The sequence below is a fragment of the Lycium barbarum genome, chromosome 6 (genome assembly GCF_019175385.1).
Source record: "Lycium barbarum isolate Lr01 chromosome 6, ASM1917538v2, whole genome shotgun sequence".
In the NCBI taxonomy this organism is placed as follows: domain Eukaryota; kingdom Viridiplantae; phylum Streptophyta; class Magnoliopsida; order Solanales; family Solanaceae; genus Lycium; species Lycium barbarum.
Window position 1 is genome coordinate 135,327,361 of NC_083342.1, and position 14,635 is coordinate 135,341,995.

Consider the following 14,635-nt stretch of genomic DNA (forward strand, 5'->3'; position numbering starts at 1 on the left):
ATTTATTAATTATATGCTAATTGTTTGCTAGCTAATTGTTACTTTTTTGATTTGTTAATTATTAATCTTTATATATTTAATTGTTAATTTATTTATTTTCTAATTAGAAATTGAAAATCCTTAGTTTAGGATTCAATCCTTTGTATAATTTCTCGGTAAAAGATTACATAACTAATACTACGTATTAGAGATTAATTAAAAAAATAATGATTAATTTAAAATGCGTAAAAAATATACCACTTTAATCCTTACTTCATGTATTAATGATTAATTTAAAATGCCTAAAATAGATAGGACACCTCCATAGAGCCGGGGCCCTTCGACGACAGAGGGGTACTTTATCTACAGCATAAGCATAGGTCCCAGTATGTACGGGATGCACCGGTATCCTCTAGTAGAGTGATCTGTACCCGCTCGGGGGAGTCAGCATGGGATATTCTAGAGGCTATTCCCCCACATCCTCGTGTCATAGATATACTACGTCAGGGCGGTATCTACCAGTGCATCGAGGTTGGTCGGCTTGTGCACGATAGGGCTCTAGTGAAGGCCATGATTGAGCGTTGGCGACCGGAGACCCATACATTTCATCTCTGCACTGGCGAGGCTACCATCACCCTGCAGGATGTCGAGGTGATTTATGGTCTACATATTGATGGACAGACATTGTATAGAGTGGAGCCTCAGCAACTGTTGTATCCCCAGGAGTTGACTAGGCTCACTGGTTTCGTGCCTCATCAGAGGGATATGCATGGACAGAGTCGGTTGTTGCAGTCCTCCCTCCATGATCACTTGCGCCTCGTACATCTGCAACATCCGATTGGCGAGACGACGTGTCAGGTTGATGTTGACCGACGTGCTCGCTTATATCTTCTCATCATATTCGGGGGCATCATGTTCCCGAACACGTCGAGTGCGGATATGAGCATGAGGTATCTGCTCTTTATTGAGGATCTAAACCAGCTGGGATGTTACAGTTGGGGCGCCGCTGTTCTGGCTTACATGTACAGAGGATTTGATCGAGCCTCTATGGGCGAGAAGCTTGAGGTCGCTGCATTTAGCCCTCTTCTTCAGGTAATATATTTAAGTGTGTGTAATAAAACACTAAATATATTTTTTTGAAACGACGACTGATAAATAATTTTTTTGATGACTATGACAGATATGGGTGTGGACTAGTTTGAGACCTTTTCAGCCCATAAGTGCTCACCCTTCCGATGACTATGCTGTTGAGGATATGCCATCCGCGCGGAGATGGTCGCAATGCCGTACCAGAGGTGTGGAGACGCACCATGTCATTCTCCCGTTTAGGGATCAGTTAGACTGCATCACGGCGCCCGAGGTAAGTTTTTTTGATTTAACAGTAGTTTGTTATTTTTGTTAGTCTTTTATTGTTAACTAGTTGAATTCTTTTTATAAGCTTTCATATGGACGCCGTATGATCAGATTTTGGGTCAGCTGCCGGTGTTTTGTAGGGCTGGTGAGCACATGTGGATGGCACGGTGTCCATTGATCCATATGGACATCGTTGAGCATCACGCGCCCTACCGCGTGTTACAACAGTTTGAGCATGTACAGAACATACCCGTAGCTACACGTTGGGAGCACACCCACTATACCAGGGACGAGCGTTCAATCGACAATGCGACATGGCGGGCGCGTATGCACCAGGAAGTCGATGCATGGAACGCGAGGATGACGACTCTAGCGGCGGTCGGACATGACACTCCGGTCCATGAGTACATGATGTGGTACATGCATATCACTCGCTCTTTGATTGCTAACCCCTCGACGCCTCGTCCTGATGGCCGAGGATATGCATCACTCTGAGGAACGTATGAGGCGTTGGTAAGTTTTATTAGTGTTAAACTTAATCCATCGTCTTATTATGTATCACTTTACGAATTTATTCAATTCTTAAAATTTGCAAATATATGTAGCTACAGATGACTCTGATGATATGCCATGAGTGCATTCTCCATACGGAGTCCACCGACCTCGGGATAACGGCATATGCAGCACGGATAGTTCAGCTTATCGACACTGGTATGACACGGGCACAGGAGTGGCATCGTGTCGATGGGGATGTTCCAGAGCCTGCTCCCGAGCCTATACCAGAGGGTGTTCCAGAGGGTGGTAGGGCTGATAGAGGTGGTCGGGCTGGCAGAAGTGATCGGGCTGGCAGTGGTCTAGTAGATGAGCCTGATGATATAGCCCGTCAGGCTCCGTCGGTTACAGATATCCCGTCGACTTCTTCTTCTAGGCCGTCGACTTCACAGAGACCTGGATATACACCAGAGATGTTCCCACATTATGATCCTTGGTCATCATTTCCACACGTGCCAGTTAGTGATCTACATATGGGAGACGGAGATTAGGACATAAATTTGGATATTATTTTCGATGACTACTTTCTTCGTTCTACAGCCAGGCCTACGGCACCATCTGCATCTCCGGCTCCGCGGGCCACTCAAGAGCCCTCTCACATGCCATCTCAGGAGCCCGTCGACACACATATTTATTTTTTTACAATAAAATAATGTATTAATTAATTATTTTATTAATCTAAACTAAATTATTTACATGTATTATAGGTTCATTCTTCTGCGCCTGTGGACCCGTCTCCTCTTGTTCAGATTAACCCGTCTCCACCTCTAGCTACAGCTCCGGGTAGCGCTTAGGAGACCGTTGAGGAGCCAGCTATGGAGCCCTCTGACAAGCCATCTCAGGAGGCCGTCAACACACAGGTTTGTTTTTTTACAAAGAAATAATTTATTAAATAATTGTTTATATGTTATTTCATGTTTAGTTTAGAAAACATTAAATTGTTTATATGTTATTTCAGGTTCATTCTTCTGCTCCTGTGGTCCAGTCTCCTTCGATTGAGTCATCTCCTAAGGCATCTAATGAGGCTACTCAGGTGGAGACCGCTGTCGTCTCCCACAGGAAGCATATTTTCACCCAGGGCTTGAAGAAGGGAAGAAAGGATGATCATGGCATAAATCATCCTGTCATTAAGAGGAGGAGAGAGGATCCTGATGATAGTGAGGGTGGTAGGGTTTGGAGGATCCTTAGGCCTTAGGAGATTGTGTATTTGTAAATAAAATGTACATTTTATGTTAATATTATATATATTTTTGGGTATTATTTTTTTAATGATAATTAGTTATTTTAGTAATTATTGTCGATTAATAATAACTCGTGCGACATCCTATATTAATTAGAACCCTATAACGACGATCTAAATGTATATGTATAACAAGTTTTCAAACTTACTTCGGAGCACTTTACAACCCTAAAACGACGATCTAAATCTATATGTATACTTGATGTAATGAGTCGATATTATTGTACACTAAAAAAATATTAAGTTTTATATAAAATATTTATATTCCTGTGTTTTGAAACGTGACTAATTTTCGGTCAAAGTATGAAAAAAGCTTAATTTTGAGTTTGATTTCCAAAGAATAAAGGCTGGGGTGCCGGGGGTGGGGGGATTTCACGCACAGATTCTATGCGTGAAGCCTACTTTGATTTTTTTTTTAACAAGTTAGTTTGGTTTCAAAAATTTATTTTTGGGTTAGAAAAGTCTTGGGCGCCCACAAGATATAACTCAAATTCCTTCGAATATAACCTGAAGGAGTTGTTTGGTTTAAAATCATGTTATCTTGGGCTTATAACTAAAAATTATTTATTCCACCTTTTACACGGGACGAAATTCTGTGATTGTGTATAAAATTTATCTTGATTTTAGCTAAGACCCTTAACCGAACACATGGTAGATTTATTCCTAAACTCTTTTTTTGTTTGTTTGTTGTTGTAGATTATTTGATGGATTTGAGTGCTTTTGAAAAATTATGAAATTGCTAGAGATGAATAAGAGAACGAATTAAAGTTATTGTGTTAGAATATTGAAAATAGGAAGAGTTAGACAAGAAATATTGATTCCACATTAAGGTAAGGAAGTAGCAAAATTTGTAAAAGCAACTGAACCAAAAATAAATAAATAAAAGGAGAGATATAGAGAGATAAATAGGGCAAGGTGACACAAAAATCCAGGTGGCAAAGTATGAGTGGAGTGGCATACAAAGTTTGTCTGCCACGTAATAATAGATGTGTCCACGTAATCAACTGGGTGTTCTTCTTCTCTGACTGTTGAACTCTCTCATCTTTGGTATTTTCCGCCTTCCTCTCTCTAATCTAATCTAAATATTTTCTCTAATCTAATCTAAAGCGCAAAAATGGAAATTAGGGTTTTCTTTGTGTTGGGTCTTCTCCTCTTCTCTTCATCATTTCTTCAAGGTTTGCCCTCTCAGATCGTAGATCCCCCTTTCCTTAATCAAATCCTTCATTTTTGCATGTTAATTTGATACTTTCCATTTGCATTCTCATGCACGATTTCATGTATAATTAATACTCTGTTTCTTTGTTATTCGGAATTGAGATTCCCTTCGATGTAATCGAGGTTTGACTATATTTAATGTTAGAATAATTTGTTATTGTCCTATTGACTTCGGGGCTGGATATGATTTTGATTGCTCAAGTAAATCTGGAATATTAAATATTATGCTTGACATGTTCTCCATTTGGAAATGGTAAGCATTAGAGTTGAAAGTTGACTTCTGATTATGGAAATTTTTGCTAGTTTTGGTTATTCAAAGACTTCAAACTAATTGTCTTTAAGTTGACAATAACTTAATTGTCATTTAATGGCTTGGAAAAGAAGTGTTGATGCATGCATTGCCTGTTCCCTGATAGAATTGTTCACTCTTTTGATTTAGTTACATCTTTATTGTCACAATTTTTGCACCTTCTTATATGTTTATGATGTTGATTAGATTGAATGTGAGAATTTGCTTTCACGCTTTAACGTGTTATTTTGAGCAAAATGTATGTTGCTGGCCTTAAATGGTTTTGGATCGAGGCATAGTAGTTGTATTTTGTAAAGTTCATTATGGTTTCTTTTGGTGTTGGTTTTTTCTTTTTAGTTGCTAGAGGTCAATCCGAAGAAGTGGTTGAGGGTACTGAGGAAGGAGGGGATCTTGGAATTGTTGGTGAGGATGTCCAAGATTTTAGCAGTGACAGTTATACTCCTGCAGCTGGGGTTGAAACAGTTTGTGTTTTCCCTAAAAACCCTACTAAAGGTAAGTTTAAATTCGGTGTTCTACTCTGTGTATTTATTATCTTTACCTAATATATTAATGGTTTGCGTCTCTTAAATCGTGTTTTTCGTTGTCTATGCAGTAGTGGCAGCTGGCGAGGAGAGTGAGCTGTTAGTTGGAATGAAAAATGATGGTAATTCTTTATTTTCCTTCTCTTTTTCCCATTTAGTGTTTGATTTTCAGTAGTAATGATCTGATAGCATCTATTTCTTTATCTGCTCTAATGCATTTATTTACTACTTTGGATGCTGAAAACAGGGGAATCAAATCTGAATATCATTGCCATCCAAGCCAGTGTTCACCTTCCTTTTGATCATCGTTATTTGGTTCAAAATCTTTCTGTTCAGGTAATTGTTGGCTTACATCCTTTCCTATTAATCACGCTTGATGCTGCTTGTTCCCTAAGATTTTACGCCAAATATGTTGACTGAACTGAACCAATAGCTTTGTTCTCTCTTAGATTATTTAGCTTTTATTTGGTTCTCTAAGTTTGCATCTAGTGTTTTCATATTTACCTTTTCTCAATTTTTTGTGGTCTGAAAGGCTTTTTCTGTCTCTTGTATCTTTAGTTGTTAGTTTCTTTGAGCCAGGGCTTAGGTATTGTTATATTTACCTAGTTTTAAATTTTGGTGATAATATTTTTTAATGTTACCTGAAGATATTCCATGATATGGATCATGTTTGCACTTGTGAAATGTAGTTTGTTAGGAGCAAATGCAGTGAAACTTGAACTGAAAAACAGGATAGTTTTTCTAAATATTTATGTTCTCTCTCGTAAATTTGTTGTTTAGAAATATTTGATCAAATATAAGATTTCTTGAATTAATAAGGTCCTTGTTTTGTTTTTTAAAGTTACTGGACATTCGCAATTGATCATGAAAATGGGGAAGAGAAGATCACTCTTAACAGATATGAAATTGCTTTAGCATTATTCTTTCAAAGAACAAAAAACATTCCAGTTTTTGCACGAAACTTCACTGTATTCTATTATGATGCAATCAAACTATTTTGGCAATTCGGAAAGCTTCAAAATGAATTCTATTCTGAAGGAGATTCCAAAATCAACTAACAAATGTGCTAACATTCCTTTGACTTGTAAAGAAATTGAGCATACCATAAACTTCAACATTAACCCAAAAACAATAAACTGTGTTAAACTCTATCATTAATACCTAATGCTTCTGCAAGGTTCCGTATTCCTGGGAGATTTACAGAAAACCCCTTAAACTGAAGCATTTTAATTGGTTTAAAATGCTAAAAACGGGTTTTAAGACATACAGTCACTAAAAGCTGCAAAAAGCTTCGCCTTATTGGATAGAGTGACCCGGTACCTGTGTTGGTTGGAGGTAGCAGGTACCCCGTGGAATCTGTCGAGGACAGTCGGATACCACGGTTATGAAAAAACAAAACCATCTGCAAACAGCTTATTTTTATGCACATCATAAAATGATAAAATTTGAGAAGCTTCGAAAATGAAACTTTGTTAAATTATTCCTTTGAGCTCTAAAATTAGAATTCTCATTTTTCTTATACCTTAGTACTTCACGGACTGCATTTCATAGGCTGTAAGATCTGTGTTATGTTGCCTGTTTTCTCAAGGTGGACTGAGATGAGTTGTCATTCATTTGGGTTCTCCGCTTTTCTTCTCTACTCAATAGAGAGTTGGAGTCGAGTCGATAGTTGCTAAGAACGTGAGCCCTTCCGTTAAGCTTGTGTATTTATCAGTTTTATTAGTAATAATCACTCAATGATTGTTAATTTTATGGTGAGCCAGTTGTGACCTGTCCCATGAAAAAAAGGGGGAAGAAATTGAGCCGTTTATGCTTCCAATTTAGCAGAGTACCTATAAGCTCAGGCTTGGTGGTCCCCCATCCCCACCCCCATCCCAAGCATCATTTACAGGATGCATTGCCTTGTTAGCTGAATTTTTCTTCACAAGGTCTAAAAAACTGATCTACCTCAGGCTTTGAACTTGTAATCATATTGTTCCATTTGGGAGTAGTGTTTATTTTAAGTGATAATCTTCACAAGGTTTTCAAATATCAGGTCCAAAGATGAGATAGATTCTGGTATTTAAAAAAGTTTTAAAGTATTGTGATCAATCAACTATCTCATTCCAAACAAAGCTGGGGCGGGTATTAATTATGATTTATGTGTGTGAAACAGATGATTTTAAGGAGTAACAAAATTGATGGCCTAAAAAGAAAACTGGAACTGTTAATTTAGTACAAGGGCAGTAAGTGCCTAAATATGCTAAGTAGCATGAGAACTATTTGATGATCTTTCACTCTTAAACATGTATTCATGTAAACTAAAAGATTTCCATTTGGTCAGACGAATGGTTTTCTATTTTAGATGCGATGAAGCAGTGATGGTAACCTCCAACTCTAAGTTGTGTTTCCCACAATTATTATTAGTGTTACTTTTATTATTGTTGTTGTCGTTGTCGTTATTGTTGTGTATTGTATGTGTTTGTTCAAACATCTGTTCAATATTTCATGCTTTGTTTACTGTGATTTGGATTTGAGAATTGGCTAATTGTTTATGTTCATTCATTTACTAGGCTTTTAACAACGCAACAGTTCCTCCTTCAGCTCAGGCTACCTTTCCTTATATATTTGCTGTCAGCAAATTTATGCAGGTTTGTTTACAGCATTGTAACCATTTGCTCTCATCTTATTTTCATATAATTTGCTTTCACTTAATTCTGGCAGTTTCTTCTCCGAACTGATAGCTCTGTTCATCACGTTGCAGCCTGGAAGTTTTGATCTTGTTGGCACAATTATTTACGAGATAGACCAGAACGCTTACCAAAACGTGTTCTATAATGGAACTATTGAAGTGACTGAACCTGGTGGTCTTCTCAGTGTTGAGTCTGTTTTCTTGTTTTGTCTTGGTGTTGCCCTCCTTGGCCTTCTTGGGTTCTGGATACGTGGTCAGATACAAAATCTCTCAAAGGTGCTTATACTTACCTATGTTCCTTGTAAGACGTTACAAAGTTGCTTCAAAAAACTCGGTTATATCGTAAAATGCCTGTAGGGCATGTATGAGGGGCCACAAGCATTTAGTATCTGGGGTTATTGTTTTTAGATTTTGCACCACTATCCTCTTGACATGTCTATATCAACAGACTCTGAAATCTGCTTCTAGAAGTGATTGAGAGCTGATGTGCTGCTGACAATGAGAGCGTTTTTTAGACATACAGAGGCGTTATCATATGAAAACAAACCAATCTGCCGAGCTGGATTTCAGAAAAATACCTGCCTTTTGATGCAACTTAGTGCACCCTCTGGATAAATTATCTTTAAAAGATTGTGTCAGCAATAAGTTACCAGTTTAAAAAAAAAGTAGTTCTGTCAGCAATAAAAACTTGAAGGATTTTTCATTTAAGCGTATGTATTTTGTGGTCTTGTTTCCCTTCTAAACCATTCTCTTTTCTTTTCTGGATGTGTGTAGAAAACTAAGAGAGCACCAAAGGCAAAGGTTGAAGTTGGAACTGCAACAACTGATGCATCTACGGATGAATGGTTGCAGGTTTGTAGTTTATTACTCCCTCTGTCCCAATTTATGTGATACACTTTCTTCTTTAGTCTGTCCCAAAAAGAATGATACATTTCCTTATTTGACAACAATATAACTTTAAACTTTACCTTTTACGCTTAACGAGATGATCTATAACCACACAAATATCTTTGGCTTATTTTAGACCACAAGATTCAAAAGTCTTTATTGATTTCTTAAACTCCGTGCCCAGTCAAACTATATCACATAAATTGGGACGGAGGGAGTATATTGTTAGGAGTATCTGCAAATGTTTAAATCTAGATTTCAAATTACCAATGCTTATAGCTACGTTTGAACTTGGATGGGAAGAATTTGCTAACTAACTTTTCCTGTTCTGTTTGTCAAGGGAACTGCATATACTCAGTCGCAGGCCAACAAGTTGAAGAAGAAGAAGTAAATGTCTTGAACTGGTAGTTTTAGCTGTATGAAGCAGTATGATGAGTCTAAATTCGTGAGTTCAGCTTGGATTTTACGAGATGTCCAAAATGTGAGGGTTTTAAATTAGAATTGTTAGGCCTGCTTCACTGTTGTAGCACGAGGTATAACTTATTAGCCTCTAATTTTTACTGCCAAGGAACTAACTGGGTATCGAGGATGCAAAGAAACAATTTTGTCAATCGACTCTCATTTTTCCCTTTAATCAAATTTACCTTTGCTCTTAGGTTCTTGTGGCTTTTGTTTCTTTGAGTTAGATACTTCTGCTCTGTCATCTTTAATCTGATTGTCGGCTTGGAAGGTTTGAACATTTTAATGTGGTAAAATTTAGCAGAAACAGCGATAGGTTGGACCATGGAAATGTGAACACCTAACTTATATTAGATGAAATGTGGAAGCAGATCACATCAATATACAGATCACCAAGCCCTGCTTCATTAATATGGCATTTAGTTGTTGGAGAAGTTGCAAAAGATTTCATTAGAGATCTTTTATTTGCTGGCTTCGCTGGATGCCTAGTATCCATATTTGTTGCTCTAAATAGTAAAAGCAATTATCACATGCTACAGAAAATACATAAAGCCACCATTCACTATAAAGAGTAAATGTGGAACCGAGTCCGGAGCCAAAATGACTTATTTTTGAAGCTAATAGCCCAAAATAGGCTGCCTTTTTTTTATACCACAATGGGTATTTCGTTGGATAACCAACGAAATACCCACAATTACCACTGTTCATGGCCAGAATATATAGTTACATTTCGCTACACTTGTAGTGAAATGTAACAATTTTTTTTTTGTTTTTAGCATTTCGTAGATACATCAACGAAATAGTTTTTTTTTATTTTTTTTATTTTATTTGACATATGATTTTTTTTATTTCATTTATATCAAAACGAAATTGGAATATATATATATATATATATATTTTTTTTTTTTTTTTGCATTTCGTTGGTATATCAACGAAATAGTTTTTTTTTTGGTATTTCGTTTATTAAAAAACGAAATGTGATTTTTTTTTTATTTCGTTCATATCAAAACGAAATTGGAAAATATATATATATATATATATATTTTTTTTCTATAACGCAGTAAAATATTGCGTTATAGAAACAGTACCAAAAAAACAAAATTGGCCAACTTTATTTTTTGCAACACTTAGTGTTTTTTTTCCATATTTTGACCAATCATTAGTCGTGTGTCAAGACTCCGAAACGTCAATATTTTATATAGAACCTGATTTTTTTTCTGCGTACAATAATGTAGGCCCAATACATCAAGGATACGTAGACGTTCGGATCGTCATTTTAGGTGTTGAAAAGGTGCCCGAAGTAAGTTTTGTTTGAAAAAACTTAGTGTTTGACTGTAAGGTTATTTTAGTCAACTTTATATGTCGAGAAAATTAGTCAGCTTTATTTTCAAAAATTGAAACCGCAGAAGTGAAATTGACATTCATAGCTACATTACCCCGAGATTTTTACGTTGAAATCTATTGCTTATCATCATCTTATAAGTAAATAAAACTAAAAATTTCACGCCAATTTGGGGGAAAATTGAAATTGAATGGGATAAAAGGTGTTTTTTTAAAAATCGGCTTGGCCAAACCGCCTTGCGGTAGTTTGTCCGCATAGATCTCAAACAAATACACAAGTTAAAAAAAAACGCGTAAAACGGACGTCCGAGCGCAAAGTTATGACCATCTAAAGTTTGACGACTTTACAACTAGTTTTTCTCTATATATTTTTTAGAATTATATTTATATTCAAAATAAAGTTATGTCTTGACTTTACAACTAGTTTTTTTTTTTTTTCGTTTATTAAAAAACGAAATAAGATTTTTTTATTTATTTCGTTCATCTAAAAACGAAATTGGAAAAATATATATATATATATATATATATATATATATATATTTTATGCATTTCGTTTGTAGATCAACGAAATAGGATACTTTTTTTTTGTGTTTCGTTGATATTCCAACGAAATAGGATAATTTTTTTTTATTTTTGTATTTCGTTTATATAAAAAAATAGGAAAATAATTTTATTTTCATTTCGTTTATATAAAAACGATATATATATATATATATATTTTTTTTTTTAATTTCATTCATATACCAATGAAATAGGATAAACATATATATATTTTTTGTATTTCATTTATATAAAAACGAAATAGGATTTTTTTTTTTTTTTTTTTTGCATTTCGTTGGTATATCAACGAAATAGTAATTTTTATTTTTTTGTATTTCGTTTAAAAGAAATATGATTTTTTTTTATTTCGTTCATATAAAAACGAAATTGAAATATATATATATATTTTATATAAATGAAATACAAAAATATTTTTTTATATATAAATATATATTTTGTTGGTATATAAACGAAAAAAAATAATTATTTTCGTATTTCGTTTTTATATGAATGAAATACAAAAAATATATACATATATATATATATATATTTATCCTATTTCATTGGTATATGAATGAAATAAATAAAAATAATATATATATATATATATATATTCTTATTTCGTTTTTATATAAACGAAATGAAAATAAAATTATTTTCCTATTTTTTTATATAAATGAAATACAAAAATTAAAAAAAAAATTATCCTATTTCGTTTTTAATACACTAAATGCAAAAAATAAATAAATGATAATTTCCTATTTCGTTGGAATATCAACGAAATACAAAAAAAAAATTTATCCTATTTCGTTGATCTACCAACGAAATGCATAAAAACAAATAAAAAATATATATATATATATATTCCAATTTTGTTTTTAGATGAACGAAATAAAAAAAAATTCTTATTTCGTTTTTTAATAAACAAAAAAAAATACTATTTCGTTGATATACCAACGAAATGCAAAAATAAAATAAAATATTATTTTCCAATTTCGTTTTATGAATCATTTCGTTGATATAACAACGAAATGCTAAAAAAAAAAAAAAATTGTTACATTTCGCTACAAGTGTAGCGAAATGTAACTAAATATTCCGGCCATGAACGGTGGTAATTGTAGGTATTTCGTTGGTTATCCAACGAAATACCCATTGTGGTATAAAAAAAAAAAAACAGCCTATTTTAGACTATTAGCTCCAAAAACAAGCCATTTTGGCTCCGGACTCACGTGGAACCTCACAAAACTAACTGCTAACCGTGAGGCCTCATTTTCTTTCCCCTTTTTGTTTGGAGGGGGAAACTAATTGAAGAAGTTTCCTTTTTTTTTTTTTGATAAACAAGGAGAATAAAACTGCTAACTCGTATATTTTCTATAGTAAATTATGGTTAAAAGGAAAATATAGAAAGGAAAAACTAATTGTTCACTTATTTCCAAGGGGAAATGCTCGGTGCTGCCTTTCTTTTACCCCCGCACACGTTCACATTGCGCTTCGTACATTATAATTAAATATTGACAACATAAGTAGAAACCTCCTAACGTGACTTACCAATTTTGTACTTTGGCTAGTACAATGCTGCATGTGGCCTGTGGGTGATCATATTCAAGTGAAAGCATGCTTAATTAGTTGGTCATTTGCTTGGCTTTCACCCTCGGTTCAAAGAAAGCTTCTCATCGGCATTCAATACACGCATTGGGTCCTATATAATTTTAAGTCCTATTAAAAGAGAAAACGCTTCCTATCAAGATATTTTCTATATGTGGAGCTCAAACTCGAAATCTTCGATTAAAGGTATGTAATCCTATCCATCCCACCCTGGATGGTGCCATCAAGCTATTGGCATTCAAATTCGTGCAATATGGCTTGAAGACAAATATATATTAACCAGTCGGCTGTCCCTTGAAATCGTAGAAATGAAAGTCGTATAATTAGACGGTTTAAAGACAAATTTCATTAGTTTTATAATAATCAGATAAAGAAGACAAAAATGAACTGAAAAGTCAAATTTATGAGCAAACGTTTTCTACGGTGGTTGTGTCAGAAATAGACAGGGGAAGAAGCCGCCAACGAGGCCAAGGTGGGATTTAATTTGTAGGGTCATGGTGGATATGCAAAGGACCGTCATCTTCCTTTTTTTAAATTTTTTTAATTCAAGTATTCCTTTTAGGGGAACACAAGATAAACAATTTTTTGCAGTTCTTTGCCAATTCATTTGTCAACAGCTTCTTTTCATGAACTTCTCAAAATGTCAGACTTTTGTTTCCCATACAAGGATAAAACAATGTGCATTTTTACAGGTGGGGCTAATCATAGTAAATTAACAAAAGAAGAGCTTACGTTATAATTAATCCAGATTATTGAACTTCTGTAAATGAAATTTCATATAAATTGTGGATAAACAGAATACAGAACGCATGAAGTCTTTTAGTATATATGTTCTTCCATTTTATAGCAGACCTTGTTGGGCTAAAGCCGCTAAACTAACATGGTGTATTATTGTTCATTTTGGTGCAAATCGGCATTGTTTTTCCAAGAATATTTCATCATTAGTACTAATATTTATACCTTACAAGTAACTTCTTAATCTTTTCAACTACATATATCGGACTTTGTTCGCACACCGAACACATTCAGGCAGGCAGAGTCAGGATTGAAGTCAACGGGAATTAGAGTCGAACTCAAGACGGAATGTATTTTTTGAACCCTTCGCTAATGCACTGAAAGCTTTCCTTATATTAGTTCAACAATTCCTCAAAAAAAAAAAAAAAAAAAAAAAAAAAAAAAAAAAAAAGATATACCGGTGCACAATGTAAATTTCTGGTAAAGAAGATTCATTGACCACTTTGTACCAATGTGGCCCAGCCATTGCATCTAGGCAATGCAAAAGCTGCAATATTCACTCTTATTGATCTATAGTCGGATGCAGCTATGGTAGAAGTACTGTAGGATGCAATAATACATAAAATAATCATGCATTTCCCTTCTTCATGATTAGTACAATAATTTTGTTCTATAATTTTTTGGCAGTAGAAGTTGGTTGACAAATGTCAATCAATTCACGTGAAGATTGAGAGAAGAACATGTTTTTGTTACTCATTATAAATGCCAACATTTACCTACTCCTATTCAATTTAAAACTAAACAGAAACACAAGATGTAAAGTAGTAGAAAGACTGGCAATCATATCATTACACCAGTTTATTCAAAAAGTAGTCAAAGTTTCACATATAACTGAGGATTTTGAGTAAAATAAGTGACATAAATGAGAGCTAACAAAGTAGGTTTACAGATAGAAAAGAGATTTGGTGTACAGTTGGAGACCTCATTAAATGATGATAATGGCGTTTTATGCCTGTGACCACCCATTGCTCAAAATCTATTTTAATTTTACAAAAATCACCTTTCAGATTTTTCAGTCTTTCTGTCATTCATTAAAAATCAAGACCATGGGACCTAAACTCATGTGAGGACCTTAATTACGTGCCAGTGAGAGAGTCACAAAAACCAGACTTTCTTTACATCTAGGGAAGTAATAAGTACTATAAATATACCCTTTCGTCAGTTGA

General features: G+C 34.6%; 1 protein-coding gene across 1 annotated transcript; it reads left to right on the forward strand.

The window, feature by feature from the left end:
• Nucleotides 1–4,158: 4,158 nt before the first annotated feature.
• Nucleotides 4,159–9,384, forward strand: LOC132599288 (translocon-associated protein subunit alpha-like). The gene is made up of 8 exons (XM_060312593.1): nucleotides 4,159–4,299; nucleotides 4,986–5,141; nucleotides 5,242–5,292; nucleotides 5,418–5,506; nucleotides 7,723–7,800; nucleotides 7,914–8,117; nucleotides 8,616–8,693; nucleotides 9,070–9,384. The coding sequence occupies exons 1-8, from the start codon at nucleotides 4,239–4,241 to the stop codon at nucleotides 9,118–9,120; spliced, it is 768 nt and encodes a 255-aa protein (XP_060168576.1). The 5' UTR covers nucleotides 4,159–4,238; the 3' UTR covers nucleotides 9,121–9,384.
• The last annotated feature ends 5,251 nt before the right edge of the window (nucleotides 9,385–14,635 follow it).